The sequence below is a fragment of the Scyliorhinus canicula genome, chromosome 11, assembly GCF_902713615.1.
Source record: "Scyliorhinus canicula chromosome 11, sScyCan1.1, whole genome shotgun sequence".
In the NCBI taxonomy this organism is placed as follows: domain Eukaryota; kingdom Metazoa; phylum Chordata; class Chondrichthyes; order Carcharhiniformes; family Scyliorhinidae; genus Scyliorhinus; species Scyliorhinus canicula.
This window is the reverse complement of record NC_052156.1, coordinates 12,144,385-12,162,638: the sequence shown is the minus strand read 5'-3', so window position 1 is coordinate 12,162,638 and position 18,254 is coordinate 12,144,385. Positions and strand designations below refer to the sequence as shown.

At 49.9% G+C, this 18,254-nt stretch overlaps 1 protein-coding gene across 3 annotated transcripts in view; it reads left to right on the top strand.

The window, feature by feature from the left end:
• The first annotated feature begins 268 nt into the window (after positions 1–268).
• The window catches only part of LOC119973828 (high mobility group protein HMGI-C-like), a 168,826-nt gene continuing 150,840 nt past the window's right edge, over positions 269–18,254 (top strand). For all 3 annotated transcript variants that reach the window (XM_038812282.1, XM_038812281.1, XM_038812280.1), the window contains exons 1-2: positions 269–568; positions 13,623–13,706. In XM_038812282.1, the coding sequence (XP_038668210.1) occupies positions 452–568; positions 13,623–13,706 (201 nt within the window). In that variant the 5' untranslated portion in view covers positions 269–451. The remainder of the gene's footprint in view (positions 569–13,622; positions 13,707–18,254) is intronic.

The window sequence follows — 18,254 nt, the reverse complement described above, 5'->3', positions numbered from 1 at the left end:
GAGCCAGCACCGACTCTTGGAAAGAGCATCCCACTTAAGGCTCCACCCTATCCCTGTTAACCAGTAACCCCATCGAACCTAAGGGCAATTTAGTAACCTGCACATCTTTGGACAGTGGGAGGAAACCGGAGCATCCGGAGGAAACCCACGCAGACACGGGGAGAAGTTGCAGACTCCGCATAGACTGTGACCCAAGCTATTTAAGTGGAAGCTGTTGTCAGAATTCGGGATTGACCTGTTTTTCTTTATCTTTGCTCTGCAGATAACGTGTTTTTAAAAAAAAAACTGGATTGAGGAGTCGGCCTTGTGCTCTGGTGCAGGGCCGTCCAACTCTCGGGGAAGCGGTCGTCATTGCAGAATCAACACTCGCCCCCTCTTTTTGTTCTGAAGATCTCAGGAAGTTTCACCCCCACTCCCCCCTCCCGGCCCCCACACCACCCAGAAAAGAGCAATGAGCAACAGTGGGGCAGGAGAGGGATCAGCCAGGCAGGGCGCAGCAGCTCCCAAGCAACCGGCTCCGGCCCAACCCGTGAGAAGAGGCCGAGGAAGACCAAAGAAACAGCCTCAAGTAAGTCTTTTGTTTCCTTAGCAACGCAAACAGTAGCTTCACGAGATCATTCTGACCTGGAAAGGGCCACTGGGCAAGGCTGAAGATGTGTCCCATTTTCATTCAATATTTGGGGCTTCCTCTTTATCCATTCACAGCATGTTTTGCAATGCTGGAAAGGCCAGCATTTGTTGTCCATCCCGAATCGGCCTTAAGAAGGTGCCGCTCAGCGGTCCATGTGATGTAGGTACACCCACAGTGCTGTTAGGGAGGGAGTTCCAGAATTTTGACCCAACGACGGTCACAAAATGGCCAATATAGCTCCAAGTGAGGGTGGTGTGTGGTCTCGAAGGAATCGTGCAGGTGGTGGCGTTCCCAGGTAACTGCTGCCCCTTGGCCTTCCAGGTGGTAGTGGGAGCGGATTTGGAAGGTCCTGTCGACGGAATCTTGGCGAGTTGCTGCAATGCAACTTGTAGATGGTACACACGGCTCCCACTGTGCGTCAACGGTGGACTGAGTGAATGTTTAATGTGAAAATGCCTTTCAGACTTCTGTGCCAGTTGGGCAGGTTCATCCTAACTGGAAAAAAAAATATGTTGGAAATATTCAACAGATCTGGCAACATCTTCAGAGAGTGAACGAGAGTTGACAGGCAGGATCTTTTCAGCTCTAAATATTTACAGGTAGGGGGTCTATTCCCAACCCACACACAGGCTAGAGGTGAGCTGACAGGGGGAATCTTAGGGAAGACCGCCAATTAAGATGTGCCTCCACCTTTGCCGTATAATTAAGGATGGCGTGTAGGTTCTGGAGGTGGGATGCGAATGGAGGATGGCAGTCCGCACGGTGAGATCGGTCGGAGCGATGGTCACAGCTCTTTACTCCCACCCTGCTGTCATACGGCCTGATCAAAACTTTTCCATATCAGAATTGGCCCTCACTATTTTTTCTAGCAAATACCACTGGGTTAAAACAATGCGTCAGGACTGGTTTAGCACAGTGGGCTAAACAGCTGGCTTGTAATGCAGAAGAGGACCAGCAGCGCGGGTTCAATTCCCGTACCGGCCTCCCCGAACAAGCGCCGGAACGTGGCGACTAGGGGCTTTGCACAGCTTCATTGAAGCCTACTTGTGACAATAAGTGATTATTATTATTATTACATGGGGACTGCAGCGCGACCCATGTCACCCCTGGCTGCTGCGACCGTGGATAAACACCCAAATAAACCCGTCCAAACCTGGACACAATTGGCTATGTAGAGCTTTGATATCCAAAGGTCATGGACGGTATTGGGTAAAATTCCGGTTCTTTCTCCGCTTGGTTTCTGATGACCCCACTGAGTGGCAGGAAAAATGTGACTGGAACCTGGATGTCCCTGATAGTTCACGCATATATTCCAAGGACAAAAACATGTGGGAATAAATCAAACATAGACCCAGCACAGTACAACGCTTTCCCATTCCCGCAATGTTACAATTGCCAATCCATTGGCAGTTTGTGCTACCTGAGGAGGAGTCTCGAGCAGCGGGTCCAGTCAGGACACTGGGCCTCCTCCACAAAGGAGACAAATTAGTTTATTGTCCCTTCAGGTTGAAAATTGAATCCTTGTTTGATATTTATTCTCCAAACTTGAGCAACTCCTGAAAGGCCGCATTTATTCCACCAAACCAATTGCCCTGAGGCCTTTGGGAATGAACCGTGCAGGGTGGGATGGGACGGGTGTCAGGTTGCCTTCCTTTAATCCCATTTGCATCGCAATTGGGGTTTTATGACGATTCAACAGTTTTTATTATTTTTTTCACGAACCCTGAGCCAGCCCACTGATGCACCATCAATTGGACACGAGACGAGGGTGAGATCCAAACGATAGGCTTTATTGCACAAGCTATGTGCCCGGCAGCAGACGTACAGAAGAAAGGCCGACTGCCGGACAGTACGGGTTCTTATACCCCGCCTTGTAGGCGGAGCTACCTACCTCTCAGCCAATCGGCAGAGAGGCACATGACTTACCCGGGCCAATGGGCAGCAAGTCTTCACCAATAGCAGCTCGCTTCCTAGGTACCGTAATATCCCTAGTCATACTACCACACCCACAAGTTACCGGATTTGCCAGATTCAATTTCCCAACTTGCTGTGGTTTTTGGCCAAAGGACATAATCCGACCCACTGCCCAAGCAAGCGCCCCCCCACCCTCGAGCTCTTATCCATTTGGTCTGACCTGGCGACACATACTGGTCCACATTTACTTCGAGTAGTTGAGTACCAACATGTGTGTGCATGCAACCTATACTTCTGCTGCCCAGGCCAAACATGCCTGCTCATGTGTGTCAACAGAGGCGAGATTGCTGGGGCGCATTAAAGAATGTAAACCCTGATGGGCTGAGGCTCGTAGCTCAAGCGTAACCACAGGAGTGGAAAGGCAGAGAGCGGAAACTGCTGTTGTTGGAACAGTAACGTAACAGAAAGAGCACTTTGCATGTATTGGGTCACTGATGGCCACCAGCATGTCTTTCAAGTTTGTGCTCGTTGCTGTTTACTTAGGGCCTTTGGGTACTTGTTCAAATCAAATAAGCAGAAACTATAACCACTCTGCCCATCTTGAGCCTCATTGATCTTGCGGTTTATCCGATTTTCAATCAAGGTTCACAGCGATGACTTGTAATATCATCTTACATCTGACAGCTTTTTCCACTGCAAGTTACTATGTCCACGTGTAGAATGGAAAATGTGCAACCCAGTCTCAGCATTATTACAGGTTTCTGCCAAGAGAAGCAGTGCAGCGCCATCCCTGGTTGGAGAGTGTAATTACCGTAAAACCAACTTACATCGGCACTGGCCATCAGAAAAGTAATGATTGGGATTTATCATGTAATTAGATCAAATAAGGACAGAATGTGTAACTTCCAACTGGGAGCTGAATTATGTCTGCATACCCTCGTCCAATCTCCCACCCCTGTCACCCTTTACTCCTCAGATCTAGGTGCTCCGCATCTAAAAAAAAAGGGTTTAAGGGTTATGGTGTTCGGGCCGGAAAGTGGAGCTGAGTCCACAAAAGATCAGCCATGATCTCATTGAATGGCGGAGCAGGCTCGAGGGGCCAGATGGCCTACTCCTGCTCCTAGTTCGTATGTTCTTATGTTATGATTGATGGGTAAATTGTTAATAGTCTTGCCTCCAGAGTGCATTTTCTGCAAGGTTCCACAAGGATTTCCTGGAACGTTTTTTCCTGTCACGCTCCCCCCCCCCCCCCCCCCCCCCCCCCCAACCATTCTGGTTGCAATGGCCCAAGAGAGAACCAGCAGTTGTGACAGCAATAGAACTTTAAGAATGTTTGGCGACCAGCATACCCACACTCCCAACGTTCCAAAAGAGGCGATAACTGTTGGAATAAGTGGACCTCGTGTGACAGGGAGAAGTTCGCTCACATTCAGAACTGCTAATTAAAAATCTGTCTATCTCCTCCTCAAATTTACTCAATGTCCCAGCATCCACTGTCATACTAGTCACTCATGTATATAATGAGATGCAGACAGGCAGTGATTGACACACAGGATGACCAGTAAGCATACAACACAGTACAGCCAATCACCAGACAGGATACTACCACTGTAAGGCCAGAGGGCACTAGGTTTCCCGCTCTCTCGGGACCCAGCTACTGAGACAGTCAGAGTCCACAAGCCAGCAAGTGCAAACCATGCGGTAGCTAGTAAGTCTGGTCAGGCTACTACAAGGTCTCCAGTCAGATCAGTATAGTGTCGACCTACAGCTGAATATGTATAGCAGTTCTATAGTTGAATAAAACAGTGTTGGATCTTCTCCAGTGTTAGACGTCTGTTTCTAACTTCCCTGCATCGAGTGCAGTCCACATCGAACCAACCTGCCTAACACATCATGGTACCAGAGTGCTCCTGATCTTGACGGACCTACCTCAAGTGAATCAGCATTGACCAGCAAGCAGCCATCCAGCGAAATGGAAAACATCCAGCCTCCTCCGCAGCTCCGCATCTCCGGCAACCTCGGCGCCAACTGGAAAATCTTCAAGCAAAAGTTCCTCTTGTACATCGAGTGATGTGTTAGGCAGGTTGGTTCAATGTGGACTGCACTCGATGCAGGGAAGATGTTAGGGTTCGGCCGGGACATTCAGAGGGAGATTTCAGCGGCACTCCAGCAGGTCCATAGCCAATTGGAGGAGGACCAGACGCTTCAGGCTCGGGGGATGTCGTGGCACTGAGGCCAAGACTGCCGATCGCAGTGGAGAGCCTGGTGCACAACGTCACCACCATGAGTGAAGGTGTCCAAGGCTTTGCGCAGTCAGTGAAGGCCATGGCTGAGGGCCTTGGTAGACTGTTTGACCCACTGGGGGATGCGGCCCAGTACCAGGTTGACCTTGATGAGGTTCTGTGGGACATGGTGGTGGGGGTGGGAGGGGGGGGGATTCCTCTTCTGCATATAGGAGGGCATTCCCATTATCCATGGGGTGGGCGTGTGGGGGAGGGCGTTTCCCCTCTGCATGTAGGAGGGTGTTTCCCTTATCTGCCGGGTAGTCACTGATGTCCATTTGGTGGCGGTGGGGGGAGGGGGGGGGGGGGGGAAAGAGGGTGGTAATTAATACATTTAGAGTACCCAATTCATTGTTCCCCAATTAAGGGGTAATTTAGTGTGGCCAATCCACCTACACTGCACATCTTTGGGTTGTGGGGGTGAGACCCACGCAGACACGGGGAGAATGTGCAGTCTCCACACGGACCGTGACCCGGGGCCGGGATCAAACCTGGGTCCTCAGCTGCATGAGGCAGCAGTGCTAACCACTGCGCCGCCGTGCTGCCCGGGGCAAAAGCCAATTCTGAAGGGAATGGAATAAATTCTTGAAGGGAAGAAATTCACAGGTCTAAGGGGAAAGAGCAGTGAAGCGGGCTAAATGGGCCACTCTTTCAAAGAGCCGATACAGGTATCATCGGGTGAAATGAGCTATTTCTGTCGGAACAGGAATGGGCCATTCAGCTCCTGGAGTCTGTTCCGCCATTCAGCCAAGTCATGCCTGACTTCTTGTGTTCGCTTTTGCCACAACTCCCTTTGATTGGAGAACCCTATTTTAAAAAATGCAGCAGGAATACAACGACTAAAATGAGGCAACAAATTCCTGCCCCATTGGTCTTGAACCAACACTGAAAAATGCTGTTCACCTTTAAGAAGCCAGAACTCCCATTTTCCCATTGCACACGGGAACTGACTCAATGGGAGAGACATGCCCCAAACTGCGAGATGGGCTTAATTGCCACAGCTTTGCATGGGAGTTGCAAGTATCATGACGTTTGCCATGCACAGCCTGAAGAAACCGTGCAAATGCTTTCAGCGGTAACTCTGGAGTTATGTGCTAAGGTGGGCCATTGCCAGTTCTGCATGATATGGAGTTCTTTCAAGCCTCAGTAATCATAATAATCTTTATTATTGTCACAAGTAGGCTTACATTAACACTGCAATGAAGTTACTGTGAAAATCTCCTCGTCGCCACATTCCGGCGCCTGTTCGGGTGCACAGAGTGAGAATTCAGAATGTCCAATTCACCTGACAAGCACGTCTTTTGGGACTTGTGGGAGGAAACCGGAGCACCTGGAGGAAACCCACGCAGACACGGGGAGAACGTGCAGACTCCGCACAGGCGGTGATCCAAGCTGGGAATCGAACCTGGGACCCTGTCGCTGTGAAGCAACATTGCTAACCCCTGTGCTACCGTGCAACAAAGCCGGCTGCTTGATTTGCCACTCCAATGCGGAAAGCATTCTCTTTCTCAACACCCATTCAAATGTCAAAATTCAAATGGAAGCTCTTTTTGCAAGCTTTGCCATAAATCCTTTCCACTTGGCTACAGCATTAAACTGAAATCTGAGTGCCATTTGTTCCGGATCTGGAAAACTATCATCGTCAATGCCTCCTGTGGAGTTGATTCTTCCTTGCCGATGCTTGAGCAGAGGTGAGATGTCAGTGTTGGCTGTGGATTTGCAGATGGCTTATGAATCTTGTCTTCGCCTTCCAGACTCTCCCACTGTGAAGACATTGATTCTCAGCCAGGAGAGGTGATGGTTGATGGCTGAGTTGAGCAGCTGCTTTCTCTTTCTGTCTCTCTCACCGTCCACTCTCACTGGAAGACCTTGATATCATTTTTGCTAATGGCTCATCATTTTGGTCGCAATTCGGCGCCTGCTCCCCATGTGTTGATGCTGATAGAGAGGACCGTTTTGGATGCTCTGAGATTGTCTTTGAAAATGTTCCCTCGGTCTCCCTGGCGTCGCTGGGTTGCACAGTCTTGAGTGGGGCATTCGGACAATGTGTATTGTCCATTTCCCAGCTGATGTGAGATTATCATGGCCTCTGTACGAGGCACGTCAGTACCCTAGAGGGCACTCGTGCTTGTCCTTTTGTCCTCCCACGTGATTCGCAAGATCCTTCTAATAAGAGGGTGAATTCTCCGCCTGGGGGATTTTCCGTTTCACCGGCAGCACGCCCCTCCCCCCACCCGTGGGTTTCCCAGCAGCAGGAACGGAGAATCCCGCTGCCAACTCCCACTTGCCAGCAAGAAACACTGGGCTGGGGAAACGGAGGATTCATCTCAGTGTGAATGATGTTGTTCCGAGGCCTTGATGTGGTCTTTAAAGAAAGTTGTAAACGTAAATACTTGAGGGTAAATTATCCCAACTGCACATTGTTAGCTCACCAGGCTAAATCGCTGGCTTTGAAAGCAGACCAAGCAGGACAGCAGCAAGGTTCGATTCCCGTAACAGCCTCCCCGGACAGGCGCCGGAATGTGGCGACTAGGGGCTTTTCACAGTAACTTCATTGAAGCCGACTCGTGACAATAAGCCATTTTCATTTCATTTCATTTCAAGGGCCTTGTCAGCTGTGGACCCACATCAGAAAAGCGCAAGCACACAGCCCATTCTCACCCATCCATAATGTGCTGTAAATAATTGGATTTGCAATTTGCATGTTCCTGAGGTTTGGTGAGGGCCTGGATTGGGGCTGTGCCATTTATCTTTGAGCAAGGCTGAGGGTGTAGGCAGGCAAGGACTAAAATGGCTGATCTGTTCCTTGCCGACCCGGTTTAGTGTCAGTCCCCACCATCGTTACATTTGGGAATGCCCAAAAACCACTCGCAAGGTTCAAAACACTGGGGGGCACGATTCTCCGGCCTCGCTCTGCTCTCACTCAAGCGAAACAAGGCCGGTGAGTCGCGGAAGAGGCCAAAAACGAGAACCGTGCCGGGCACCAAACAGATGCAACCGGCCTGCACCCGTAGGCGGAATCGGGATCCCACCGTAGCATAGCGAGAAACCAATTATCACCACTTCAGCCCTATTTCCATTAAACTAACGGGAGAGACTCCATATCCAACGGCCTCCAGTCATTCAGCGGCCTCCCCAGCAAGTGGTCACGCTGGCACCGATTAGTACTCCTTTATAAAACATGAACCTGGCGGAAGGGTTTCTGCGGGATCTTTGCTCAAGGCAAAGAGCCGGGAGCCACTTGGCTCGCCACCCCAGTGCTCGGCAGGGAGGTTGGGGCACCCTCGGCTGTTGGGGGGGGGGGGGGGGGGGGGGTTGGCACGCTTTGCAGGGGTGAGCCACCATGGGAGGGGGGTGAGGGGGAGCCGCTGTGGGGTGCAACCATCCCAACCCTTGGATGGTGTGTACCTGTTCCGGGGGCAACCCTAACCCCTGTCCGTCTACCCACTCACCACCTGTCACCCCCCAGTGACTGGTGAGGGCTCTGGCTACGCTGCTGAAGGCTCTCGCTAATAGGGAATTGGAAATCGTGGGTAAGTGGGCATTTCGCACATCCCAAGTGGATTCCTATGGGTGGGCGGGCCATGTAGCATGTGGGAATCGAAAACCAGTAGTAATTCACGCCGATGTAACGTCACGCCGCCTGGGAGGAAGATACGACTTGGGGCAGGCGATACGGCTTCAAACCCTTCAACGATGTTAACATTTATTTCGGAGTATGAATGTGCGGGGATCTGATCACACCGGCAGGGGAAAGGGAAACTCGGAAACACAAATCTCGCCATCAAGATTTGCGTTTCTGAGTTGCCGCGCAAGTCAGCAACCAATAAGGTAATCTTCCACACGACCAACGCAGCTGCTAAATCGCGGACACAGAGTGAGGTCTACTCCCTGACAGGATAAGAGAAAACATCCCCTCCTTGTGCCTATAGATTAAGGATTTTTCATCCCTCCTGATTGATCTATTAACTAACTCAGCACAAAGCCAATATCTCACCACCCAGTGCATTAACCCACAGAATAGAACTTGTGCACCTTCATTTATTGCAAAGAATATTCCAAAACCTTTACAGAAAATTGGGTAATCCAAAGAAGGCGCATGATGTGAACGTATTTATTTTTTGAATTACCAGGGAACTTGGGGAGCCTCTCGTTCCCCATAGCTTTCTCCATGGCAATGTCACGGCCAATCACAATCGACTTACCAGCCAATCAGCACTCTGTTTTCTTGAGTATAAGTTGTTGCGATTGTTTGAAATTTGGCATTCTTGCGTTTGTCCTGAGGAGTGCGAGATGAAAAGCTTCAGCAACTTTTGTCCATTTGCCTGAAGTGCCTCTATCTTCCCTCGACTCTTTAATCCCCCAGTAACCCGGTCTCAGTTTTGTTTCTGGGACCTGGGTTACACTGCCATAGCTCTTTTTTTAAACGCATTTTATTCAAACTTGTATTAAAGTAGGTTACAGCAAATAAACACCCCGGGAAACATTCTTCCCAACAATCAACTATACAGTTTGTACAGATTTCTCTCCTTTTTCACCCCCCCCCCCCTGTGACTAACCGCTCCTCAAACACGCTCACAAACATCCCCCACCTTTTCTCAAACTCCCTGCTGAGCCCTTAACTCATACTTTATCTACTCTAACCACAGGAAGTCATACAGGTCACCCAACCGCACCACTACCCCCGGTGGCGATGCCGACCGCCACTCCAGCAAAATTCGTCACCGTGCATTCAGAGAGACGAAGGCCAAGACATCGGCCTCCCTCCTCTCCATGAGCACCGGCTTCTCTGAAACCCAAATATCGCCACCAAAGGGTCCGGGTCCACTCCCTCCTCCACTATCCTGGCTAAGACCGTGAACACTCCCACCCAGAATCTTCCCAATTTTTCACAACCCCAAAACATGTGCGCATGATTCGCTGGCCCCCGCCCACACCTCTCACACTCATCTGCTACCCCCTGAAAGAATCCACTCATTCTCGCCCGAGTTACAGGCACCCTGTGCACCACCTGAAACTGTATCAGGCTCATCCTTGTACAAGAGGAGGTCCCGTTTACCCTTTGCAGTGCCTCACTCCAAACTCCCCAATTGATCTTCATTCCCAACTCCGCTTCCCATTTCTCCTTGATCTTCACCACCCGCTCGCCTCCCTGCTCCTCCAGCCACTTATATATATCCCCAATTCTTCCCTCCCCTTCCACATCCGGAAGCAGCAGTCGCTGTATCCCGGGTGTATCCCTGCAATCTAGTGACCCCTTCCAGACCTTTCGTGCAAAGTTGCTAACCTGTAGATACCTGAACTCACTACCCCTCGGCAGCTCTACCCTCTCCCTTAGCTCCTCCAGACTGGCAAACCCTTCCTCAAAATACAGATCCCTCACCTTGACCAGCCCCACTTCCCCCCACCTCCTGTATACACTATCCATCCCCCCCCCCCCCCTCCCCCCCCCGGCTCAAACCCATGATTCTCGCACAGCGGCGTCAGCAACGAAATTCCTTCCACCCTAAAATGCCTCCTCAGCTGATTCCATATCTTCACCGTGGACTGCACCACTGGGCTCCCTAAATATCTACTCGGAGCCATTGGCAATGCTGCCGTCACCATAGCCCTCAAACTAGACCCCTGACAAGATTCCTCCTCCATCCTAACCCACTCTACCCCTTCTCCTTCCCACCACCGCCGCACCTTGTCCACATTCGCCGCCCAATAATAATGAAGCAAGTTTGGCAACGCCAACCCCCCCTGCTGCCTCTGCTTCTGTAGCAGGGTCCTCCCCACCATCAGCACCTTCCCCGCCCATACAAAGTCAGAGATGATTGTGTCCACTTTCCGAAAAAGGCCTTTGGTATAAAGATCGAGAGAGCCTGAAAGATAAACAAGAACCTCGGCAGAATATTCATTTTCCCCACTTGGACCCGCCCCGCCAACGTTAAGTGCAGTGTATCCCACCTCTTAACATCCTCCCTAGCCTCCCCCACCAGCTTCGTCCATTCCTTCGCTACCTGAATCCCCAAGTACCGACACTATCCTTCGCTACCGTGAATGGCATCCCCCCTAAATTATTCCGCTGTGCCAGCTCATTCACCGGGAATACCTCGCTTTTCCTTACATTCAGCTTGTACCCCGAGAACCCTCCAAACCTCCCCAACAGGCCCATAATCCTTCCCATACTCTCCAACGGATATGAAACACACAGCAAGAGGTCATCGGCATAGAGCGACACCCGATGCTCCCTCTGTCCCCTCATTATCCCCTGCCACTCTGCCGACCCCGAGAGCCATCGCCAATGGCTCTATGGCCAGCGCAAACAGCAGCGGCGACAGCGGGCACCCCTGCCTCGTACCCCTGTGTAAGTCAAAGCTTTGTGAGCTCATATCATTCGTCCTCACCCTCGCTCTTGGCGCCACATACAGCAACCGCACCCATGCCACAAATCTCGGCCCAAACACAAACCTTCCCAAAACTTCGAACAAGTACCGCCACTCCACCCGATCAAATGCTTTCTCCGCGTCCATGGACACCACCACCTCCGGTACCAGAGCTCTCGACGGATTCATCACCACATTCAACAGCCGTCTTGTATTACCCGCGAGCTGCCTGCCCTTCACGAAGCCTGTTTGATCTGCAACCACCCTCGGGACACAACAATGACAAAGGAAGGGGCAATAATGTGCAAGTTGGAATGATGTACACCTTGGAAACTATGGTATTGCCAGGATATTGCTGCTCATGTTCTTCTCTGTGGGAGAGGCTGTAAGGGCAGATTAGATTTAAAGTAACCTGTAGGTTCCTCCAGTGTATCCTGTGGACCATACATACCGTACAGGAGTGGGGAGTGTTGGTGACGGAGGGTGCCGGGTACAGTGTCCAGTGTGAGATCTTTGCCGTATTGACTGAGTATTGTTTGAAGGTATCTAAACGTTCCCTTGGCCGCAGAAAAATACTTTTCACTGTACTTTGGTACATGTACCAAAATAATGTATATTTTCACAATAATGATCTGGAGGAAGGAACTGAAGGCACTGTTACATAGAACATAGAACAGTAGAACATAGAACAGTGGGCAGCACGGTAGCATGGTGGTTAGCATAAATGCTTCACAGCTCCCGGGTCCCAGGTTCGATTCCCGGCTGGGTCACTGTCTGTGCGGAGTCTGCACGTCCTCCCCGTGTGTGCGTGGGTTTCCTCCGGGTGCTCCGGTTTCCTCCCACAGTCCAAAGATGTGCGGGTTAGGTGGATTGGCTGTAATAAATTGCCCTTAGTGTCCTAAAAAAATAAGGTTAATTGGGGGGGGGGGGTTACTGGTATAGGGTGGATACGTTGGCTTCAGTAGGGTGATCATTGCTCGGCACAACATCGAGGGCCGAAGGGCCTGTTCTGTGCTGTACTGTTCTATGTTCTAAGTACAGCACAGAACAGGCCCTTCGGCCCTCGATGTTGTGCCGAGCAATGATCACCCTACTCAAACCCACGTATCCACCCTATACCCGTAACCCATCGGTAGAGGGGCAGGTAGTATTGAGGAAGCAAGGGAGCTGCAGAAGGATTTGGACAAGCCAGGAGAGTGGGCAATGAGGTGGCAAATGACATACAATGTGGAAAAGTGTGAGGTTATGCACTTTGGAAGGAGGAATTTAGGCATAGACTATTTTCTAAATGGGGAAATGCTTCGGAAAGCACAAAGGGACTTGGGAGTCCTTGTTCACGATTCTCTTGAGGTTAACGTGCAGGTTCAGTCGGTAAATGCACTGTTAGCATTCATGTTGAGAGGGCTAGAATACAAGACCAGAGATGTACTTCTGAGGCTATACAAGGCTCTGGTCAAACCCCATTTGGAGCATTGTGAGCAGTTACAGGCCCCGTATCTAAGGAAGGATGTGCTGGCCTTGTAAAGGGTCCAGAGGAGGTTCACAAGAATGATCCCTGGAATGAAGAACTTGTCATTTGAGGAACGGTTGAGGACTCTGGGTCTCTACTCATTGGAGTTTAGAAGGATGAGGGGGGATCTTATTGAAACGTAAAAGATACTGCGAGGACTGGATAGAGTGGACGTGGAGAGGATGTTTCCACTTGAAATGAAATGAAAATTGCTTATTGTCACAAGTAGGCTTCAAATGAAGTTACTGTGAAAAGCCCCTAGTCGCCACATTCCAGCGCCTGTTCGGGGAGGCTGGTACGGGAATTGAACCCGCGCTGCTGACCTGCCTTGGTCTGCTTTCAAAGGCAGCGATTTATCCCACTGTGCTCAACCAGCCACTTGTAGGAAAAAACATAGAACCAGAGGACCCCATCTCAGTCTAAAGGGATGATCCTTTAAAACAGAGATGAGGAGGAATTTCTTCAGCCAGAGGGTGGTGAATCTGTGGAACTCTTTGCCGCAGAAGGTTGTGGAGGCCAAATCACTGAGTGTCTTTAAGACAGAGATAGATAGGTTCTTGAATAATAAGGGGTTCAGGGGTAATGGGCATAAGGCAGGAGAATGGGGATGAGAAAATATCAGCCATGATTGAATGGCGGAGTAGACTCGATGGGCCAAGTGGCCTCATTCTGCTCCTATGTCTTATGGTCTTATGTGACAATAAATATCAATCAATCAAGAAAGATCAGAACCCCACATCTGCGGACTCCAATTGAGTTAGAGTAAGAGTAAGGAGATCACAAAGCACCTTTTTTTTAGCACAGATCCCACATCCTATTGCATTATTTTGCATGCAAGTTATTTTTTTAAATAGTACACCTCTGGCAAGCATATACTTTATGTCAATGTTAACTCTCCTGCTTCTGTCCTTCAGGAACCTGTTGGACCTCCTACTCCAAAGCGACCTCGAGGAAGACCGATAGGCAGCAAGAACAAGGAACCACGAGCAGTCCAAAAGGTACCCGATAGGAAGGAAATGCTTTGCTTTTCACTTTCATGCGGCACATCCTCATTTCTTTGCTATGCAGTCAGATATACTAATTCTGGCTGGATTTCCTGGAGATTTTATCATCTGGCCATGAGGCACCATCCAGTTAACTCCTGTATTTCTGTTAAGTCTGTGATGAGGAGCTGGTTTAGCGCAGTGGACTAAACAGCTGGCTTGTAATGCAGACAAGGCCAACAGCGTGGGTTCAATTCCCGTACAGATCTCCCCGAACAGGCTCACTAGGGGCTTTTAATAGTAACTTCATTGAAGCCTACTTGTGACAATAAGCTGTTATTATTATAGGTAGCACTTGCTGAATAATCCAGAGTGTGCTAATAGCTATATTAACATCTAATTTAAGATAATCATCCAAGATTGTAGTGTGGCTCATTTACGCTTGTTAGAAGCGACATACATTCATATTGAGGGATCCATTCTCTGCAAATAAAAGGAATATGTGCAAGTTTTCTGCCTTTTTGAATTACCCAGGTGCGTTAGGAGCCTATAGTCCCCTGTTGCTTTCTCCACGGCAATGTCTCGGCCAATCAGAGTCAACTTGCCAACCAATCAACATCGTCTTCTTCTGTAGCATAAATTGTTGTGCTTGTATGAAATTTGGGGCGTGATTTAACTAAAAGGGAACAAAGTCCCATAGCGTGCGCCTTTAGCCGCGTGATTCCCTGTGCTCACAGCGCCGGGGACACGTGGCTATAAAACACCACTCACATTAGACGAGGGGCTCAGTGGGAACACACAGCCTCACATAAACCCCGTTTAGTGCACTGCACTGAACAGCGCCACTCGCCGGAACTCCTCAGTATAGGGAGCGATCAGGATGCCATTTTTAAATGGTACCCTGATCGCCAAGGCCCCCAACGTACCCCTGACCCCCCCCCCCCCCCCCCCACACAAGCCCCAAAAGACGATGGGAAAGCAGTGTCGGGGTACCACCCTGACCAAAGGGCATGTAGCTGGGGTAGGGTCCAATCCCCTGGGAGACCCCTACCAGTGCCTTCCCATCTGCATTCCAATGCTGAATGGTGCTCGCCCGAGGTCTCCGAGGTGGGGGAGATTGATCCCACACCTTGAGTAACTGAACATTAAAATGAGACTAAATGTCTCACTTTAATTTTTTTTTAAAATATTTTTATTCTCCATTCACATTTTCCTTCAAACTTTACACCCCACCCACAGACAGTAAACAGTAACAAATACAACATCAATCCCCTTAACAATAACAACAATCCCATCCTCCCACCACCCCAAACAACGGCCCGCCTGTAAATCCCCTTTTAGCACACAAGCCCCGCATATCCACCTACACCCCAAAGAGCCCTCACTTTGAGTGAAAGTCCCATCATTTCCCTTGTCCAAATATAGACAACATTGGCTCCTTTAACCCATACACCCGCACGCAGTGAAACAAAAAAAGAAGAAAATACAGCCATGAGGTTACATCAACACATGGCCGTTTCTCAATTTCTCAGTTCTGCCACAGTCCTTCTGCCTTCGCAAACTCCTCCGCTGCTTCCATCGTTCCAAAATAAAAGTCCTTGAGCTTGTAAGTCACCCTCAGCTTCGCTGGATATACAATGCCGCACTGCACCTTGCTAATGTACAGTGCCCTCTTCACCCAGTTGAAGGCAGCTCGCCCCCTCGCCAGCTCCACCATAAAGTCCTGGTATACACGCATACCAGCACCAGCCCACTGCACCACCCGCTTCTGCTTGGCCCAGCACAGGACCTTCTCCTTCACACTGTACTGACGGAAGCAGAGTCACTACCCTTGGCGGCTCACTCGCCTTTGGTACAGGCCCCCAAGACCGATGAGCCGGATCCACTTGATATCGGGAGGGATCCTCCCCCTCCCCCAATAGTTCCGCCAGCATCGCGGCAAAATACTCAGTCGGCCTCGGCCCTTCAACTCCTTCGGGCAGCCCCACAATCCTCAAGTTCTGTTGCCTGGATCTGTTTTCCAGGTCTTCCATTTTTCCTCGCAGATCCTTGTTAATCTCCATCACCTTCCACATCTCCTTCCCCATTGAGGTAAGTTGATCACCGTGCTGCAATAATGTCTCCTCCACTTCCTTCAGCGCCTCCCCTTGCTCCCGCACCTCCGCCACTGCGCTCTCCACTGCCGTCATCACCGGGGAAATCGCCTCCTCCACCAGCACACTCAAAACCTCCCTCATCTCCTTCCTCATTGTCTCCATGTATTTTGTAAACAGCCTTTCGAATTCCGCAGCCATTACCTTAGTTATTTCTTCAGCCGTAAGCAATGCGGCCTACCCTGATGCTCCAGCCTCCATTTTCCTTGGTGACCCCGCGGTGACCTTTCCACTCCCCGACGGACCTTCAGCTGTTTTTTTTACGGCCGTTTTTTGCTCACCCTTGACATTTTCCTTTACTGTGCCTTCACTGTACCTCCTCTGTGCCTTCTCCCTGCTTTTGCCGCCTCCGTGGACCCTGGGACCAGGCTTAAAGCCCCGGAAATGCCGTTCCCGAACGGGAGCCCTCCATTGTGCAGCTGCCTCCCGCCCGCCGTCACCGGAAGTCATGTCGCGCTTTAATATGCGGGTTTGTTAAAAAGTGATCCTGCTCACATTGGGAGGGATTTCTATCGCAGCGACTTGGGAGATCGTGTTTCATCTCGCAAGGCGTTGTGAGCTTCGGGAACGGGGGGTCTTCCAGCTTCTATCAGCCACGCTGCACAACGTGGCTGTTTGACCTCGCCCTTCCGCCCTCGGTGTTATTGTGTTTGACCTGTTGAGTGCAAAACAAAAATCTTCAACAACATGTCTCTCCTTTCAGCAATATTTTTGTAATTAATACACATGGGTGTTTAAAAACAACCAGAAGTGGTACTTTCATTCCCCCATCATATGTCTCAGCGATTTTGCTCCCTGCAGTACCCAGGCGGTTTATATTCAATGCCTTGTGATCCCACACAATCCTGGAGGATTGAAATTCTTACACAACAGGTATAAATGAACCACGGAGCACATATCCTGTGCAGTCCAAAGTTTCCTTCATACCTTAATGTCAAATTCCAGAAGAAAATGAGGAGAACCTGCTTGGTAACTCCTCCTACAGAGCGCCCCCTTTTTGCAACAAAGCCCCCGGGAGTGTCACCCATTTTAAAAAAACCTGCTCATTTCTTCCTGATTGACCTCCGGCCCACCCATCCACCTTCCCAACCGAGGGGCACCCTCGCATTGATTTATATGATCCACTTCAAAGGCCCGGACGTTGTAAAATATGGCACCAGTTCTAATCCTCTTTTGTGTGTGTGGGAAAAAAAAGTCTACCTGAGTTTCCTTTATCCTCCAAAGCGCCTGATCATTGCCCCCCCCCCCCCCCCCCCAGCCTTGTCCTCTGATGTTTGAACTATCCTCCACCGTGAACAATTTGGACTGGATTAATTTTTTGCCAGTCCGCTTCATCATGAAAATGAAAAATGAAAATGAAAATCGCTTATTGTCACGAGTAGGCTTCAATGAAGTTACTGTGAAAAGCCCCTAGTCGCCACATTCTGGCACCTGTCCAGGGAGGCTGGTACAGGAATCGAACCGTGCTGCTGGCCTGCTTGGTCTGCTTTAAAAGCCAGCGATTTAGCCTGGTGAGCTAAACCAGCCCCTAGCATCCCGGACAAGTCAAGTTGTACATCTCCCAGCATTCCTGTTTCCAAAGCAAACAACACCCAGCTTCCTTAACCTCGCCTCCATAAAGTTAGGCCAGGGTTCAACGATAAAATAATAACAGCGGTAATTCATAATAATTGCAAAGCAGGAGGTTTTGCTGCACCATTCCGAACCGTTTAAGGACTTGTCCTTCATCATTGACGAACTTCTTCTGTTAATTGAAAGCCTTTTCATTTACCTTAAAGGAGCAACCTGGCTATTTGAGTAAATAAGATGACAGCATTCACTCCCAAAGAACTATCCGTAAACTCAATGGAGCCGGGTTTGGATTAAAAGTAGCTGATTTCAATTCACAATCCATTTAGTCAACAGACACATTTTCATACTGCTATTATATGGGGAGACAGTGGTGTTGTGGTAATGTCACTGGGCTGGTAATCCAGAGGCCCAGGCTTGTGCTCTGGGGAGAAGTTCAAATCCCACCGTGGCAGCTGGTGTAATTAATTTCTGATATTCAATTTAATATTGTTTTATATATAAAGCTCGTCTCAGTAATGGTGACCGCATGTTGTAAAAACCCAACTGGTTCACTAATGTCCTTCTGCCGTCCTTACCCATGTGAGTCCAGACCCACAGCAAGTTGGTTAACTCTTAACTGCCCCCTTGGAAATGGCTGAGCAAGCCACTCGGGTATAAGGGTGTGGTGAACGTATTGCTGCTACAATTCACCACTCTATTGTGTTATATTGATGCCCTTGTGGGCTCCGCCTGTGGCTCCGCCCCTCGGGGGTGGTATATAGAACTGCAGCCTGTAGGCGTCACTCAGTACAGAGCAGTCACAGGCAGGCACAGATCTAGCTGATTGAAACCACTGTTC